The sequence below is a fragment of the Opisthocomus hoazin genome, chromosome 3 (genome assembly GCF_030867145.1).
Source record: "Opisthocomus hoazin isolate bOpiHoa1 chromosome 3, bOpiHoa1.hap1, whole genome shotgun sequence".
Lineage (NCBI taxonomy): Eukaryota > Metazoa > Chordata > Aves > Opisthocomiformes > Opisthocomidae > Opisthocomus > Opisthocomus hoazin.
In genome coordinates this window covers 56,027,538-56,046,913 of record NC_134416.1, presented here as the reverse complement: position 1 = coordinate 56,046,913, position 19,376 = coordinate 56,027,538, and the positions used below count along the sequence as shown (strand labels likewise).

Below are 19,376 nucleotides of genomic sequence, written 5' to 3'. Positions count from 1 at the left end.
AAATGATACTGCATATGTAATTATTCCTCCTCATTTTGTAGAACCAGCCCATCCACAAACACACACATGAATTTTTAAAAAATTGCACCAGCATTTGTTTGGTACGTTCAGTACCAATTTTTGTATCAATCAAAATTGGGTGTTTTTGTGAATGAATACGATGACGAACTTTGTCTGGCTGTAAACTTTCTGTATTTGTGATGAACAAAACACTGGATTGCGTTCTGTGGCCCTTTGTTTAGCAAGAGAAGAGAACAGATGGGCTTGTCAAACAGGATGTAAGTGTCAGTAGTACTTATCCAGTCCATCAGTGATGTCTGACAGGAGGATGATATGGTTGTCATTGTGGCCTGTAGTGTGGCTGAAAAGAGTTGAGCTACCTTTTATTCCTCTAGAGCAGAAAAGGAGAAGAAATTTGAGTTAGTCACACTGCTCCTGTATGACACATTCTCAGTCATCAGATAGTTTGAATTCATGGAATGTTACTGAAAATCAAAACAGAAAAATGGGACACTGTTCTTGCCTTCCATGAAGCTATGTAAGCACTAATGCTCTGTAGTCCTCATGCTGAACAAAAAAGTGAAGTCTTCTCTCTGAAACGAGTCCTAGATTAGAGCATGGGAATAATGACCTAACGGAAGGATAACCTGTAAGGGAAATGTTATGACCACAGATAGCTTGAACAGCTAAACTAGGTCACCTTGCAGTGGTTCACAAGAAAACAGCTGCAAGCGACTTCAAAAATCATTTCAGCGGTGTCTGTTTCTTTAAAACATTCTGTGCTGATGCTGCTCTCCTGAGTATATTATTGTTCTTTGCTATGAAATAAAGAACACTTGTTACTGAGAAGAAAAAAAGTTGTCATGGTAACTGCAGTGTTGAAATCAAAACTTTCCAAGGATTATATGTTAGCTTTTCCGTTAATTAAGAGTACACAAATATTGATAATTACTGAAAATTCTTTTGTTGCATGTTTTACATTTAAATCCATTACTTTGACTTGTGCTACACTGTCCTACACTGTCCAGAGGAATTAATCTCTCGCTTGTTCCCACATTAGTATCTTTCTAGATGTTGTGCAGTTTGTTTCGAAGTTCTTGGAGTCTCCCCGTTTGTTTGTATGCAGTTAAAAACTTGTAATATTGTGACCTGAGGGTCTTGATTTTCTTCATCTGCTAAAGAACTCTCTGGGGATGGTTTATTTCTGTAACATTTGGTTTCTGTTTGTGTGACTATGGTATGTATCCCCACAATTTTCTTGCTCTGTGTAGCACTTTGTGTCATCAAAATGATGCAGTAACATAGTAATGCAGGCAAAAATTGGTAGAACTGTGCTGATTTTTAACTTGGATTAGGAACTGTTAACTACTAGGGATTATTCTAATGCATTTTCAGTTCATAAATCACACTTCAAAAAAAACCCCTCAATTACTCTAACCCCCTGTGGGGATTTTTTGTTCTGTTTTTCATAGAGGAACTGTAAATTCATTTCCAGCTGAGGCCTGCTGAGATGGTGTAATCACAGGAAGACTCCAAATTATAATATTTGAGTGATTAGGAGCTCTTACTTCAGAAAGTGTACATTGTAAAAGAGTACTAGATGTAGACAATACCCATTGCATTATGTATTCTTTCTGATTACTGTCATGTTAATTATAACATCTAAAATTAGATGCAACGTGTTTCTGCTGCTGGTCTTCCATGTATATCCTAGTACATATATGCATGTTAGAGATGTAAAATTATAGTTTTAAAAATAAGTTGTTACTTGGTCTATCATTAGGCTTCCTTAATATCCATTAGACTGTGAAATAGCATTTCTAGAGCTTCAAAAGTCTTTCTGAATTGCCTATCTGCAGTTTTCTATTTTAACTTTCTTCTAGTTACAATACAGAGTTCTTTTATTTTTGCTTGTAGGTTTTACATCTCATATAGCCCATTCTCCTTTCCCTCTTTTTCTTTTAGCCCAGTTTTACAGTTAGTTAATGTTTTCCTAGCGTAAGTATAGGAGCCTTCCTAGCATCCATCTCTCACACGTGTATCCTGTTTGTGAGACACGTTCAGCAACATGCCATGTACCAGAAGTGGGATGGGGAAACAAATTCCTTAAGGTTGGTGGAGTGTAGCTGTCGTCCCATGATGTGTCTTGGTCCTTGTTCTCTAGAGCAATGCACTGATGGATCATCCTCGGCAAGGCTCTGCTTCCCTGGTGGGGAGACTTGATGGAGTTAAAAAAAATCAGTAGTCCTAAAGCAGAGAAACATCTTTGTCCTCAACAGAATACTTTTTATTTCTGGTTCAATTCTTTAAATAGATTTTGGTGTGTAACCCCAGAAAGTTGGGAACATATCAGTTACTTGTAGCTAAGTTCAACAGGAAACTACTTCTGTAAGAATTAGTGGCTGATGGTTCACTGTTGTGGTGTTGTAGGTCCTTCTGGAATTGCTTTTCTTAACAAGAAGCTAGCTTAATAAAGAAGCTAGGTTTTTTTACTGCTGGTGTGTTGTGCAGGTTTCTGTATATAGGTGCTATAATTATTAATGTACTTCCAGTGATGTATCTAGCTGCCATTTGTGGTGTGGAAGTATATTTTTAGGGTGTCTGTTTATAGGCTTTCCTCTGTCTTAAGAAATGAGCTGATTATTGATCCAGCTTCCAAAATGAGATGCAACCCAGAATGCTTCCAAATGAAAATTGGTGAGTTGTTTCATGGATGAGCCCTTAAATCAAATGTTGCAGTGTTACTGCTATATCATATGTTGGGTTTTTTTTTCCTTTTTCCTAAGGTGGTGTTACTGTATTTGTGGCCTTATATGATTATGAAGCTAGAACTACAGATGACCTTTCATTTAAGAAAGGTGAACGGTTCCAGATAATAAATAACACGTAAGTGTTCTCATTCACAGACTTCACTTCTTGTTGTTTGGCATAAATAGATTCTCAGTTCTTCTTGAAATCCGCAAGTCCTGTTTCAGTGAAGAGTAGATGCAGTATTTGGGTTTTTTTCTTGAACAAGAGAGTTCAGCAAGCATGGGGTTAAAATACTGATGCTAGTAAGACATAACTTTGGGGCTGAGGTTGTGTTTGGGCGCAGATGCAGGACTGTAGTGGCCGGGGCAGCCCCAAGCCACCTTCTCCTCAGCTGGTTGGGTGGCATCCATCCTCTCCCTGCGACAGCAAGCCGCAGCTCCCCGCTTCGGGGCAGCGAAGGTGGAGACACAGGCTGTCCCAACCCACCTCAGGCTCTGCACCTTCCAGGTTCTCCCTGACGGCTTTCCATCTCTGGCAGGGATGTGGGCGCAGCTGGCAGCATTGCACCACGAGTGCTGGAGGCCAGCGCCCTGGCTGTCGGCAGGCACTCTGGCTGTGGAAGTGCATCTGGCTGGCCTCCACCGTAAATCCATGCTCAGATAGCTTAGGAGTAGTTTGATGTTCTAGTTTAACTGCAGCAGTATTACAGTGTTACGGCCTGATTTCTAGAAGTCTAGTGAAAAGGAAATTATTTGTTCACCTTGGAGATTTCTTTACACACAGCTTTTGACTGTGGTAATTGTTCTATTTCGTATATGTAACAGTTTTAATTTATCCAGTTCTCTAATTTTATTGGCTGACTTCCTGCCTCCTTTGTCGCTCACTGTCAGCACACAGACAGAATGATCTGGGAGAGGCAGATGAAGACTACAGAATTGGGAACTTTATTTACATATATCTGTCATAAAAGATTTTGTGCAGGTTTGCATTTTTCATATATAGATAAATTCCTTTTACATTAAAAAAAAACAAACCAAAATAAACATTTAAAATACAAAATTCCACTAAGAGGCACTCCTGTTGCTTACAATGAAAAGAAAAATGTATTTAGGTGCAGCGCAAACTGTTTTAGATGCCTTTGTAATTAAAATAACATGTTACCTAAATTTAACGTACCTTTCATATATGAGGATGTTATAGCTGCTATAGAATGATGCATTGTTTATATGCGGAAGAGATAACTGATGTTGCATTGCAGAGAAGGAGACTGGTGGGAAGCAAGATCCATTGCTACGGGAAAAACTGGCTACATCCCCAGCAATTACGTAGCTCCTGCAGACTCCATTCAAGCGGAAGAGTAAGACATTGTCTCCTGTCAATGTGTTCTTATTATCCATTCTACACTCTGTGCTCTGTGGTGATACCATTCCTTTAATTCAATAGCATGTAAGGGTAAAGTAGGATAGTACAACTAATTAAAGGGTAGCAATGCTACATGGGCTATGTCAAAGGTATAGTTATTAGTAAGTGTGAGGTGGACACTCATGAAAATGTTTTATGCCTGCTTGCTATATGGAGTGCTAAAGGAAAAAGGATGGGATAATGCAATAATGATGGTAAGAATTGGGGGACATGCGTTGTATTTCATATAAACCAAAAATGGATGGCTTTTAGTTATAAGAGTTCACACACCATCAGCTCTAGGGTTTTATCCTTATTTTGCCAATAATTGCTAATTCAAGATGAGCTATATCCTTGGTAGCACCTAATCTTACATTCTGAAAAAAAATATCTGTGTGGAGAGTTACTGCTAATCTGTTAATCTATAATGACTTTTCTGGTGACAAAATTGTTAGGCATACTAAGGCCTACTATGAATTGGGAAAATTTTGTTGCTTTCGGTACCAGTATTTCCTCCATTTATTTACAAAGATCCCACAGCACTTACAGAATCATGTGTAGCTGTTGCGGGAACTGTGAGCTGGGGTACAGTTTCAGGTGACACTTGTTCCAAGGGATTAATTGTATTTGTTGTACTAGAAATACAAAGTGCCGCAGCTCTTGCTTCAGTCTACAGGCCTGGTACTGCCAGTAAGCAATTCCCTGATACGTGATCTGCACATTTGTGTTTGCTACTGCACTGCTGAGAAAGTGCCTGATTTCCAAGATGTTTCCTGAATCTCAAGCTGAGACTTCAGCATGTTGCTGCTGCTCTCACCTGGCTCTTAGCTATTAAAAAGTGATTGCATCAAAGATGCACTGTTGTTTTATGCCCTGGAGTTTCAGTGGCTTTTATGATTACTGACTTCAGATTTTTTGAGAAAAAGTTGAGGTTGTTTTTTTTAAACTATGCAATAAAAGCATATCATGGTTACAGCTGCAGTGGTGGCAAAATGGAAATGATAGCCCTTTGCAAACTAAGAATGCAGTGTTTCTGCAAAGAAAGTATTGCTCCTAAAGACTAGCAAAATGAGGTGGTGAGATTTGTCATAGGTTTATGTGATGACTGGAGGTGAGAGTGAGGAAGCTTTTTTAAACTGATTGTTTTAAAGAACTAGTGCTAATTTTCTTAAATATCACCACAGCATTTGGAATAGAGTTCATTTGCTTTAGAGTTCATTTGTTAGCCCTGGGCTTTGACAGTGTTTATAAGTTTTGTGTTGTGATTGCAGTTGGAGTTTCAATTGCAAAAGCAATCCACAGCCCCAAATTGCTAGGATTTTCTTTAAGTGGTGTTTTCTAAGCCTGAAGGCATTTATATCACAAACTGCTTCTGATGGGATCCGTATTACCCATGTGCCTTTTGAATAATACCATAATACAAACCTTTAATACTCATAAAAAGAACACATAAACCCTACTATGATTTTATAGGTAATGAAATAAAATAACACTTTACAAGATAGCTTGTAAATTGTTGTAGTAGTCTGGGGAAGAGGCATTTTCATGTGAAGTAATTAACTAGAGTTCAAGGTTGCTTCAGTAGATCATAGATCAATCCAAATTGTCTCAAGTGTATGTACTCTCATATCCAATTCTAACTTTGCACATCTACTTAAACAGTTAAACTGCAAATATAATAAAAATTAAGAATAAGTCTCAAATTTCCGAGTGACTGCACAGGCCATTCCCTTCACAGTCCAACAAAATGACCCCTTCTCACCTACATTTTCCCCCCACAAAATGCTTCACCTACAAAACCATTGTTTCACAGCAGTTTCCAATACTACTTTTCTTCTCCAAGCACTCATGAAGTCAGATTTGCGTGATGCTGTGACGGAGCCAAATGAAAATATTTGAAATTTGCACTTTGCATCACTTTGTGACTTCTGAAGCACACAATCAAAATAAAATGTAGTTAGAAATAAATGTTATTCCAAAGTCTGGAGATTCACTGGGCGATGGACTTAAAAATTATCACTGGCTCAGGACAGAGCTGTGTGCAGGCTGTTCATCAGGATGACCTCACTGTGGGAGCATAAAAAAAGAAATTCCCTTTGTGAAAGAACTTAAGGCAAGAAAAAAAACAGGTGTTTTAAAGCAGCTGTGTACTTTTTGGTATCAGAATGATGCAATAAAGATGGAGTGTTACTTGTAGTGAAGTAAATGACACCTACCACAGGGTTGTTTCTAAATGATCAGTGGAAAAAAGTGCTCCCTCTACTGAGGCAGAGAAGGATGGGAGGCAATAGAAGCTGAAACAAGGGAGGTTCCAGCTGGAGATAGGAAGAAACCTCTTTATCCGGAGGACAGCCAGGCAGGGGCACAGGTTGCACAGGTTGACTGTGCAGGGTCCATCCTTCAAGGTCTTCAAGACTGGAGCGGACAACGCCCTGAGCAACCAGGTCTGATCTCACAGCTGACCCTGCTCGCAGCTAGAGGCTGGACCAGAAACCTCCCAAGGGCTCCTTCCAACCTGAATGAACCTGTGATCCGATGGTATTTATGCAGACCCACTTTGCATTAAATATCATTTTCTAACATATAGCCGAAACTTCTTAAGGAAGGTCGTTTCAGCTCCTGCAGTGTTCTGAGTGTGCTACCAAAGTGTGTCATCTGATTCAGCCTGATCTGTGAACTTCTTAACCAGAAGGAGGGTGTAACTTTCAGTCTTAAGTACTGTTGATGTCCATTGTTAAATCATCAGTATTTGTACATAACAAAACATTGTATTTGTGGATAGAGGCCTCTTTTCATGTATTTTGCAAACAATAGGAATGACAGTCATATAGGAATAAGTCATCTTAATCTTTTGATTATATGGATGTCATTACTTTGGTGGATCTGTAACTGCTTTGGGATATTAGTAGTCCAGTCAATGCTTGAAATCTCTAAATCCTGTATTTATATAATTACCAAAGCATAGGAAGCTTTTTACTTACACATATTTCCTCTAACATTTTCTAGGTGGTATTTTGGTAAGATGGGCAGGAAGGATGCAGAAAGGCTACTTTTAAATCCTGGGAACCAGCGTGGTATTTTCTTAGTAAGAGAGAGTGAAACCACTAAAGGTATGTATATTTATGTATGTATCCTCTCTCTCCCATTCCCTACCCCCTGCCAAGGTGGACATAATGAGCCTTGTTATGTCTATCACATTTTACATATGTGTGTGCACACATGTATGTGTATAATGACAGTGGAGGAGATATGTTAAATGTGTTTTTAAATTTCTGGTGAAGAACCAAGTATGACTTGATTCCTAGGTGCTTACTCCCTTTCCATACGTGACTGGGATGAGGTCAGAGGTGATAATGTGAAACACTACAAAATCAGAAAACTTGACAATGGTGGATACTATATCACAACCAGAGCACAATTTGAGTCCCTACAGAAGTTGGTGAAACACTACAGAGGTAAGCCCAAGCTCTACTGTCCTGATGCTACCTTGTGCCTATCGCGAGGAAGGAAAACTGCATGTAGCTTATTTTTAAAATTCACAATTATAAAATTTATTTTTTATGTCAACAAATAATAAATGGACTAGTTCTTTTTACCAACTTTAGGATGTTACTTTTCTTATAGTCTCACCCCTGCTTAATGACAAAGCTTATTTTTTCCATTTTTCAGAACATGCCGATGGGCTGTGTCATAAGCTAACAACTGTGTGTCCCACTGTGAAACCACAAACACAGGGACTTGCAAAAGATGCCTGGGAAATTCCAAGAGAGTCTTTGAGGCTGGAAGTTAAGTTGGGCCAAGGATGTTTTGGTGAAGTGTGGATGGGTAAGAGCTTAATGTGACGCCTTTCAGTTGTTCTGGTGAATGTTTTAATAGTATTTTCAGTACATCGGTGTTGGGATCCGAAAAGGTAATCCGATAAGGAATTCAAGAGGAAGAGTACCAATTGTGATCAGTCCCATAAAGGTAAAAATAGTATTCCATATAGTTCTAATTTAGAATTATACTGTTAGCCAACAAAACAGAAGCAAAAAGCAAACAGTTTCAGCAGAAAATCTCTTTGATATTATAGGGGAGAATAAAATCTGATTTGTTTCTTTAGGAACATGGAATGGAACCACAAAAGTAGCAATCAAGACACTAAAACCTGGTACAATGATGCCAGAAGCTTTCCTGCAGGAGGCTCAGATCATGAAGAAATTACGACATGACAAGCTTGTTCCACTATATGCCGTTGTTTCTGAGGAACCAATCTACATCGTCACTGAATTCATGACAAAAGGTGTGTGACAGAACAGTCTGAAGATACTACGTTTAAAAGATTATTTAAGATCCCAGCAGCAAATTAGATGTTTAATTAATGTTAGGTTTAAACTGACTGAAGTGGTAATTTTGACTAAATTAAAATGAGCAATGCTTGACCTACTTGAAGCAGTTCTGATTTAGATTGTGGGTGGAGGCATGATTTTTTTGCACATCTGTGTCACCCTTGCTAATCTTCCAAGTACAAGATTGCGTTTTTTCCTCCTCATTTTTTAGTGTGTGCTGCCTGTTACATTTAAATTGGGTGGTATAGCTGAGAATATTATTATGAGAATACGGCTGCCTGTAGACAGATCGTGCTCACAGCGACAGAATCAGTTGGGTTTGGATGGGGTTTTTTTTTTAATTTTTGTTTTCCAGCAGTGTAATTGTAAATTTTAAAAAGGTTGCGGTTTTTTTCCCAGACTCCCTCCTTCATCTCCTTGTTTTCAGTCTTTCATCCTTCTTCCCTTGCTTTGTATCATTTCCCCCTCCCCATGCTGCTGAAACAGAGATTTAGAGATTTAGGCTGAATATAGAAATAAACATCATAAGCATATTAGTGTTAAGAAGCAGCAGATTTTCAAGTCAATTATTCCAGTTTTATAAAATGCAAACTTCTATTCACCTCACAGAGAAATTCTGCTATTCTGGTAAGAAATAGAGACAATGATAAAGTCCAAGAGAGTGGCTGCTTGTGCTCAGTATTCTGCCACAAATATGTCGGGGGTTTTTTTTTGTGTTTGGATGGGGCTTTTAAGCATTGTTTAAGTTTGACAAGGTAGAGAGGAATAGAAAATATAAAAAAAATTCCTTCTGTGGTGGTGGTGTTCCTAAATAACGCTAGACAGTCTCTCTGACAGATCTTAAAGATGAAAACAGTGTTTTTGTTGCTCAGAAATCAGGTTTTGGCAAGACAATAGGGATAAAAGAAATGCTTTATAGCATTCTGCCTAAAGAAAAAAGAGTAAAGATTAAAACTGAAGCTGGGATGTTACCTTGCCAAAGCAGAAGTAAAGAATTGAAAAAGTATTTGCATATTTGTCTAAGTTATGGATTCAGAATGCCATTGGACGGCCTCTGTTTTCATTTGAAAAACTTCTCAAATTGTACCAAAAAACATAAAACCCCTTTGGTGGCTCATATTTTAAAGTCAGTAGAACAAGGTTGTTTTCTTTTTTTTTTTTTTTTCTCCTTTTGCAAGAAAAAGAGGTGGGTAAGAACTACACAGTACCCAACATTTTTTTCCAATGTGGACAGGTTGCTAGAGGTCAGTGTGAAATCTTTGCTCCTTTTCAGTCTTTGAGCTCATGAACCGGGATGGGAAAAAGTCCGTGCAAACACACACAACAAACATCAGCAGCAGTGTGGGCCTGGCCTGCCACACTTTTAATGCAAAAATACAGCAAGTGACTAAAACCACATCGAAGGTATCCAATTCACGGCTACAGCCATGAATCCACTGCAAAATCTGCAGTTCAATGGTTTTTTTCCCCACCTTTGCCACACTTGTAATTTTGTCATTGTAATTTTGACTGTGATGGGACTGATTAGTTATCAGTCTTCACCAGTTTCTTAAGGAAGAGACCTTGTTCCTGTACCCTTATGGCATAATAACACCTGTAGAGAGAGCTGTTATGTATGTTAAGCTGTTATGTATGAAAGCTGTTATGCTGTTATAAGATGGTTGGGGCTGTTCAGCCTGGAGAAGAGAAGGCTCCGAGGTGACCTTATAGCAGCCTTCCAGTACCTGAAGGGGGCCTACAGGAAGGATGGAGAGGGACTTTTCACAAGGGTATGTAGTGATAGGACAAGAGGGAACAGCTGTAAACTAAAAGAGGGCAGATTTAGATTGGGTATTAGGAAGAAATTCTTCACCATGAGGGTGGTGAAACACTGGAACAGGTTGCCCAGAGAAGCTGTGGCTGCCCCCTCCCTGGCAGTGTTCAAGGCCAGGTTGGATGGAGCTCTGAGCAACCTGGTCTAGTGGAAGATGTCCCTGCTTATGGCAGAGGGGTTGGAACCAGATGATCTTCAAGGTCCCTTCCAACCCAAACCATTCTATGATTCTGTGTCTGAGATAAAGTTTTGCTACTTGTGGAAAGATCATTGTCTTGAAAGGAGCACAGGTCCTTGGAAATTATTTCAACTAATACTCATGTTGTAATGTTCTGTACACAACTGCATTATATAAATGGGGAAGATAATACATCATCAAGAATGGACGATACTTTTGTTTTGCCTTGTAAGGAAGAAAAAGCAACAAAATAAAAGCAACAATTTGAGAATAATTTCTCTACTATATAAGTAGAGAAAAAGAGAGAGCTGGCAGAAAAATTTAAGTAATGGATAGGAGCTTTTTTGTTCTTTAATTTTAAATCTCACTGTGAGGGGACAAAAGTCCAATTAGGAAGGGCATTGATACCAGGAATATTGGGAAAAATTGTTATGTATTGCCATATAATCAGCAAGCAACAGTCTGTTTTATTACTGTTGAGTTATCTGAATTACAGAAACAGATTGCAAAATACTTGGATAAAACTTGCACTAACTAGCTATCATGGCAGACTGAACTACAGGCATAGTCATTGAGTCATGTATTGTGTTAAATGACAGATTTTCAAACACAGATTTTGGGAGATGAATGTATAAATCATAATGTATAGGAAAAAACATCTAATTCATGTTTTCAGGTCAAACTAATGTTTTGGTTTTTTCTTTCCCCCCACCCCTCCCCACCCCCCCCAAAATGTGTCCTCTTTTACAGGCAGCTTGCTAGACTTCCTGAAAGAAGGAGAAGGGAAATACTTAAAACTCCCACAGCTGGTCGACATGGCTGCTCAGGTACGTTGTATAAACCAAGAAAACTGTATTTTGTGTTTAGAGAAGAGATTGCATTATGAGATTAGAGATGTTCTGTCTTAAATCTTCTGTTGTAGGTTTGTAATTTGCCAGAAAGAGAGAGTCTGGTTCCCAATTAGCAGATACTGTGTAGCCAGACACACTGTAATCAGTGCTGTCACAATATACTTACACAATGAGAATGGAGCTAAAATAAGGGGGTGCAGCTTAATGCTTGGGAGAAATATACAGAATCATGAAAAATAATCATTAATAAAACTTTATTTTTAAGATTGCTGATGGCATGGCTTACATTGAAAGAATGAACTACATCCACAGGGATCTCCGGGCTGCTAACATTCTTGTAGGAGACAATCTCGTGTGCAAAATAGCAGACTTTGGTTTAGCAAGGTTAATAGAGGACAATGAGTACACTGCAAGACAAGGTAAGACCGATTTATTTACTGAATAAATAAGATCAGTTACCTTCAAATTACTTAGAACTATTACATTTAGAAGAATGTGTCTGTGTATTCTATCTGTATGAATAAGGATTACGCATGTAAGTGTGCTTTCACAGCTATGTTTAGGTGTCCTCCTCTCCTAACTGCAATTTTAGTAAACTTTTTAATGTTCAAAATTATCTGGAAGTTTGTTTGTGTTTTCAAAAAACGTTTTTAGGGGTTTTTTTCAAATAAAACTTGCTACAGTCTGGAGAGAGCTGAAATTCCAGAGAAGTTGGTCCTCACATTCTGAAGATCATCCCACTTCTTGAAACTTCTTGAAACATCCTAGATGTCTGAAGTGCTTCCAAAAATTGTAGCCAGTCATTGCTACTTCCTAGTTTGAAACTGCTTTCCAGTTTGAAATACTAAAATACTAAGCCACCTTGAATTTTGTCAACAAAGCAAAATGTAAAAAAATTTTTGAGTGCAGTATTCTTTATAAAATATTTCAAAGTGTAAGCAAATTATGCATAATCAAGGGAAAACTGAGTATCTGCCTTTCCAATGTTTGTAGGAGCTAAATTTCCAATTAAATGGACCGCTCCGGAAGCAGCATTGTATGGTCGGTTTACAATCAAGTCAGATGTGTGGTCATTTGGAATTTTACTGACAGAGCTGGTAACAAAGGGGAGAGTGCCATATCCAGGTAAGAGGAAAATTTAATAGATTTTTCTTTGCTTTGTTGCACCCTGTGCTTCTGAAGTTACGTTTTGTACTTTTTGTCTTCCTTCAGAGCCCACAGTTGACAGGCAGAGACAAAATCTTAGTTGTGCTTCACTGGTTCCTTTGTTCACAAAGTTACTTTGTTTTATTTACAGATTAACTATTATATATTTTTGAAAGCGTTCTAAGATAATAGCATTTGTAAATGTAACTGATAGTTCATTTCAGATTAGTGGGTATCCTTATGTTTTCATATCTGTCTGTTCCTGAATTTTCTACTTTTGACATTTTCCCAGGCTACAGTGAACAGCGGTAGAGTGAACCTGCTAGACCAGTTTTTGAAACTAAACATGTGTAACATATTTTGTCAGATATTTTGCTGTGACTGGAATTTATAAGGCAGTTCTGTTAGGTACAAAATGCCTTCTTCTTGGCCCAATTTCGAATGAAGTGGTCCTTGAATAGAACCCGAGGCAGGCAGAATGTATTTCTGCTTGAGTCTCCTTTTTGAAAGGACAGGGCCAAAGCAATGGGAAGGTATACAATGAGAAAGTATACAAATGGAAGAAGGGCCAGGTATCAAGGAATTACCAGCATAATGAAATAATTTTCAGAAAATTTATTTAGTGCAAAATGTAAAGAATTCATTCATTATAAAGTGCGTTCATTAACGGTTCTGTTGTGGTAGATTCACATGCATTGCGGCTGGAGAGACACTTGAAAAACTCTGGGAAGCTGTTCTTTGCATGATGTCATTCAGAGCTAACGTGCTTTCCTTTTAGGGATGGTGAATCGGGAAGTTCTGGAACAAGTGGAGCGTGGATACAGGATGCCTTGCCCACAAGGCTGCCCAGAGTCTCTCCATGAATTAATGAAACTGTGTTGGAAGAAGGACCCTGATGAGAGACCAACATTTGAATATATACAGTCTTTCTTGGAGGACTACTTTACTGCTACAGAACCACAGTACCAGCCTGGAGACAATTTATAAGCCAACAGTCTGTATAACATGCACAAATCTGCCAAATGTAAAAGACTTGCAAAGAATTCCTGACATCTATAAGGAGTCAAAGGAAAGAAAATCTTCGCTACTTTGCATGCTCTTAATGGCAAACTGGAATTTCATAATGCAGTTGCACAAAACCACTTTTAAAGTGTTATAATCTAATTTACCAATGACATATTTTTATTTTTTTCCTCTTTCCCAACTTATTTTCAGGGTCCAAAGGAAGCTTACTGAAAATACGGAGTAGAAAAATAAGTGTTGGTGTGAACAATAGCAGAGAAAACAATGTTTCAAATCCTTTCTTTTCCCAACATTGGATAATCATTCTACTAAAGAGGGAACTGTCTGGAACTGGTGATCTTGTGATAAGACATTTTGAAAGCAGAACTTTATGGGACCAAGCAGTTCTATTGCAGTTCTGTAAAACTCCCTGTGTTCAAAATTACATGTGTGTGCCCCCCACCCCCCAAAAAAGAGATGGTACAACTGTGTTTGGTATATAGCCTTGATCTTTAAGCTTCCTCTTGCATGGACTTAGAGTAGGCAGGTTAAAAGAGAAATTGGAACAGTGAATGACAAACTCTATCTAAACGGTAGACCTCAATAGTGAAATTAGAGAGCATAATGCACTGTGTTAACACTTGTATTAATGTAACTGGAAAGCAGCATGAGAGATTTTTCTTTTTTTCTTTCTGCATAGCTAATTAAGAATAATGAAGGTAACTAGAAAATGAGGTAATATTTTATAACATTGTGTTGATAAAGTATGATGATATTTGAACTTGAAGCTATGTAATACAATCAGGGGAGGGAAGCCTTTAATCTTTTAAGCTCCAATCCAACAGCGAGCTTTTTTGTGGGAAGGCTGCCTGAACAAATCTCATCAGGAAAGCAAGACTGAAGCTGGTAAATGGCCACTTTTTAGTCCTTTTTCCAAGACAGGTTTGGTACTGTTGTAGGTGGCTTATGTGTGTGAACAAGGGTGGGTGCCACAAACGCTAGCTGTCACTAGTTCAGGGATTTGATTGCACTTTTGCTTTTCTTGGCTATTAAGACACACTTACGCGCAGTTGCTCTTCCCATTTCTACAGAATTTCTACAGAATTATTTAACTAAAAACAAACAAAAGAAAATGTGAAAGTTTAAAAAACTAAAGGGATAAAATATATCTAATACTGTCCAAATATAGCGACATTGAAATTTGCTGGCGTTCAGCCCAGCTGACACTACATCTAGATTTATTTTCTTTGGCTACTGACATATCAAGCAATAACATCATGTCTTTTACTCAACAACTTGCATGAAGTTCTTGAATTTCTGATCAAGCTTATGTACTTTAATTTTGAAACACGAAACTCTTAGCTACCAGGTTGGAATTCATATTATCCAACGAATTAATTTCAGAAAAACTGGTAATATAGTTCTGGTACTACACTTAACATTCTTCATGGGTTTACACTACATTGAATCCAACTACCAAATGGATCTTTGTAAGAACAGTGCCATCAGTTTTCATTTTCCCTCATCATCGCTTATCACCTATACATCTGTGGTTATCAAATTTTAAAAGGGCTTTATGTAAGAAAAACAAAAATAAAACAAAAAAAACACAAACAGAAAAATAAATCAAAAAACCCAAAAAACACAATGGAATTTTAATTTTTCTAAATATTTTAAAATTAATAACACAATCATATGAGTTTATGTATTAATACAGTTATAACAAAAAATGCCAAAAATGACACTGGCATTGTTTGGATTTTTAATTACTGAATGGAACAGTTCATTGTAATAACACTTGTATAGTAAAGGAATAAAACGCTAACTTAATGAACGTGTTCATTGTAAATGGTTGTGTATTATAAGACTTCTCCAAAAGAGTTTGTATGTTTATGAAAATTTATTTGTTTCACCTGAAGACCTTGATGTGGTTCTTACCCTAACAAAGTTTAAAATTCACATTCACTCTTTTTATATAAATAGTAATAAGTTTAATTATGTAACTAAGTATTTTTATAAAGTATGGCATTGTTGAACTGTTTTGCAGAATTGGTTCAAAATAAATTTCTCCTTGATTGCATCTGCTTATTTGAGGGGGGGGAGGGAAGGCGGGAGGGGTACAAAAGCAGAGTAGCCTTCGTATCGAGGGGGAAAGGAAGGGAATAAAACCTTCAGGATTTGTGGGTGTATTTTTGTCCTCTGTAAACTATTTTAACGTACTTTCGCACAAGACTTTGAGTTCATGGTGCATTATTGCTGGGAAAAGAAAGACTTTTTCTAGAGGAGTTCAGAAGCCTGTGGCAGGAATGGGCTAGAAAGGTTCTGTCTGGACTTAAAACTAAACCCTGTGATGGACGGACAAACAGACAGACTTGGGGTTCTTCTGAGAGCAAGTCCAACACAGACTCTCAGCTGGCGCTTGTTGTCATGCTGCAGGGCCAATGCATTTCCTCTCTCTTGCTTTATCTGGTCTTAGCAGCCACTGTTGACTTCGGTGCAATTCTTCAGGGAATTTTATACATTTGTTTTTGTGGTAGCTGATGTTTTATCTCAACTCCATTGAATGTTACCTGTCTCAATGACCACAACTCAAACTGCGAATCCTGGTGTGTATGCAGTGCCACTGTAGGTTAAGGAGCTAGTACTGTTTGAGTTTCAATAATAACTAATACAGCACTAAACCCATTCTTCTTACAGAACCTACAAACTGCAAAGTTTACTGTGTTTTTAGTATTTCCTGTAATGTAATTAATGTTTTGCTATTTTTAATGGCAACAATCATGTAATTTCTGGTAATCTGTACTCTCCCCGTTGTCCATCAGAACCTTGTGATACCCATTCTGCATGCTAGGCCTGCAGATGGTTGCTGTCATACGTTGTTTCAAGCTGTAGTATTTTAAGAATATTTTCATACTACTTTTGAGTAAACTTCCAAACATCATAATGTGTGCGATCCTACTATTTAGATAAAATACATCCCTATTTTAGCATAAGGCATTACGAAGAGAACCTTATGTGTTCTTACCTTTGCAACCACTGAATTGTCATTTCACTAGGCTTATGAGTAGCTCTTGCCACTGAAAAGTAGCCTTGGAAATTTTGGGGGTTTTTGTTGGGTTTGGTTTTTTTTTGTCTAAAAAATTATGGATAGAAACAAGCCAGAGTGCTATTTTACCTGTAGTCATCTACAATATTGTTTGTTCTAAAACACGTTATCCACAGCTGGAATGAGTATAAATTAATATAAAAGCCTAGACTTAATGAGGCCTCACTTTTGTTATTTATTTTGATCTATTCAATCCAATAAAGTTCTCAGTTTTTAAGTTTTCTGTGAAGATGCTGTAGATGTTTGTATTTGTGCCAACTTTGTCCCACCACACAAGACTTCGCTTAGAGCTCCACAGTCCTGCTGGGTTTAAACCACAGGAGCACTCACGGCAAGCAGCACATTGCGAACAGGAGATTCAAATTCTCACACCTTGACAAGGAATTGAAGACGAGATTTGAATAGCTGATTGATAACTGAATAACTGATTTGGGACCCCCTGCGAGGCGCGTCTCTGGCAGACACCTCTTTGAGACGGGGTGGGAATGGGATGGTTGTGTCCATTTTTGGTATAACGGCCTGGAGTGTAAAGCCTGGGCTCTGATCTGAGAGCGTTAGCTGAAGAAACATGAACAGCTTCCCTGCTTCTCCCTTAGCACAGGGGAGAGAAAGGGCGAGAGTGAGTGGGAAGGGTGGAGGTGAGCAGCTGAGGTACGTCGCATCTTCACAGGGCAGAGGGAAGCCAGCTGAGAGGTGTGGCATAGCGGGGGTCATCTCTTCTCCTCCCTGTCCTATTTTGAAAAGGAGTTAGAGATGCAGGGGAACTGCGGAGCGTCTGTCCCATTGTGCACGGTGGAGATGGAGCAAGGCTAACACCAAGTGCTGCTTCTGTTCCCTGTGGTGGTCCTGGTCAGCTCACCCTGGCTGGTTCCTAGCAGATACCCTTCATATAAGCTGGGGACTCCCAGTACAAAAAGAGAGCATCGTTCTGCTGTCATTTGTGAGAGTGAACCTTGACCAGCTCTTAGGGGAAAAAAACCCATACGGAGAGCCTAACCAGAGAGATACTGGTCCCTGGATCCCAAATTGTCAGGGATGCTTGCCTCTGGAGCTCAGCCCCAGAGCGATGGCATTTCAGATGCTCTGGCAAGTAGCTTAGCATTTCTTTCCTAGTGGATGTGTGTGGATGCAGGATTTTGTGTTAGGTTTCCTTCCTTTCCATGCGGGTACAGCATGCCTAGAACAGAGTTCAGTCATTACCCATGGGACCCAAGTTCTTTACTGGTTCTACTCTTTGAGCTGATTTTCCTTGTTAGTTCTGCATGCAAACGTGCTTCTTGTAGGTAGCACATTGGTTATCTATTTTTAACACCTCTTTAAATTAAAAGGCATGTGTTTTGCCAAATTGCAACAAGCACTTTGTTGGGGGATCAAAGTGTTCATAGCACTGTGTACTTTTACAGAGCATTGTCCATCTCCTCTTAGTGTTTCATTTACTTTGAGTAGCAACACGTGTCGGCATCACGTTGCTTTTAATTTGTTCTTCTTGAAGGAGAGAGGACAGTTACCTAGTTAAATTCAGTAGGGTCTGAGGAACAGACTGGAAATTTAAAAGGGAAACCTGAATACAGGCACTCTTGATGAATCAGTCATATACCAACACTGAAGCTGACTGCTGTGAAGGCATTCCTTTTTTCATCAAAAAGCTACTCCCAGTAGGAGCACTTCACCCCTCTCCTTTGCACCCTGCTGCTAGGTTATCGAGTCTCGAAGCTGAGGCTGCTGATAAGTACAACTGGGACATGGATAGATCTGTGCAGATTATGTTTGGCCCTGAAAATCCATCCCATGCGTGCTACCAACTCACTTTTTTCCTGGACCTCAACAGGTGCCAGCTGCTGCGTTCACCATGCATTCAATACCCCTACATTTATTCTCATCTGGGGCAGCCTTCCAGGGCTCCGGGGCTCATGATCCTTCTCTTGGCTCCAGTGTTTGGAAGCACCAGGGTTGTATTTGCTGGGTAAGGAAGCATTTCTACTCTTTCAAAAACAAAAAAGGATAAATCTTAGTTCAGCATGACTTCTACAATAAAAGTGCCACAAATAAGGAGAACATCTAATCGTTTGACTGCTTCGTCATGAAAACAGTGAGGATGGCTCCCTGCTCCTCCAGTGACTGTGGAAAATGCCACTCACAGAGGTGCTCAAGGTGTGTTGTCAAACAGGAACGCCTGTGCCAGATTGCAGCCCCTGTTCAGTCCTGACAAGGAGGTCAAGGCTGTGGTTCTGTCCTTCTGAAGAGCTCCCAAGAAAAGCCAAGAGCGTTGGCTCACGTTTCTAGGAGTGGAAGTTGGCCACTAGATGACTTGCATCCCTCACATCCCTCTCCCTGCCTTCCTCTCCTCTCAGTTCTAGCCTAGGTGTTCTCACTCCACCACAACCAGCCAGCTTTTACTTCTCCATCATGTGGCTGTGCAGCAACAGCATGAACACATATGAGAATGCACAGAATTAAAGATTAGAAGCCTTTACCAGCCTTATGTATCATCTTGTGTTTTTTTCTTTTTTAAATGGAGGGTGCCTGGCAAATTGAGCAGCGTTACTAGAGCTAGGTCTGATCTGTATCACTTTCACTGGAGTTTTGATTTCATTCTGTATTTCCCTCTTCACTTCTGGAATGACTCTGTCTTTCAAACTGGGTTACAACTAGTGTAAATTCTTTCCCATTCCCCCAAATGTATATTCTTCCCTTTGTGCTAAAAGACTGCAAGCACAATAGAAATAGTTTCCATATTTGCGTTTTCATTTAGTGTTGTTAAGGTGACTGCATCAAAATCTGTGAACTTAATCTTCTTGCC

At 39.0% G+C, this 19,376-nt stretch overlaps 1 protein-coding gene across 1 annotated transcript in view; it reads left to right on the top strand.

Moving 5' to 3' along the window:
* YES1 (YES proto-oncogene 1, Src family tyrosine kinase) overlaps positions 1 to 16,805 on the top strand; it is a 55,166-nt gene extending 38,361 nt beyond the window's left edge. Inside the window, exons 3-12 of the mRNA XM_075416381.1 lie at positions 2,787 to 2,886; positions 4,010 to 4,108; positions 7,159 to 7,262; positions 7,458 to 7,607; positions 7,822 to 7,977; positions 8,255 to 8,434; positions 11,222 to 11,298; positions 11,588 to 11,741; positions 12,316 to 12,447; positions 13,247 to 16,805. Of these exons, the coding sequence (XP_075272496.1) occupies positions 2,787 to 2,886; positions 4,010 to 4,108; positions 7,159 to 7,262; positions 7,458 to 7,607; positions 7,822 to 7,977; positions 8,255 to 8,434; positions 11,222 to 11,298; positions 11,588 to 11,741; positions 12,316 to 12,447; positions 13,247 to 13,455 (1,361 nt within the window). The 3' untranslated portion in view covers positions 13,456 to 16,805. The remainder of the gene's footprint in view (positions 1 to 2,786; positions 2,887 to 4,009; positions 4,109 to 7,158; positions 7,263 to 7,457; positions 7,608 to 7,821; positions 7,978 to 8,254; positions 8,435 to 11,221; positions 11,299 to 11,587; positions 11,742 to 12,315; positions 12,448 to 13,246) is intronic.
* Positions 16,806 to 19,376: the final 2,571 nt, after the last annotated feature.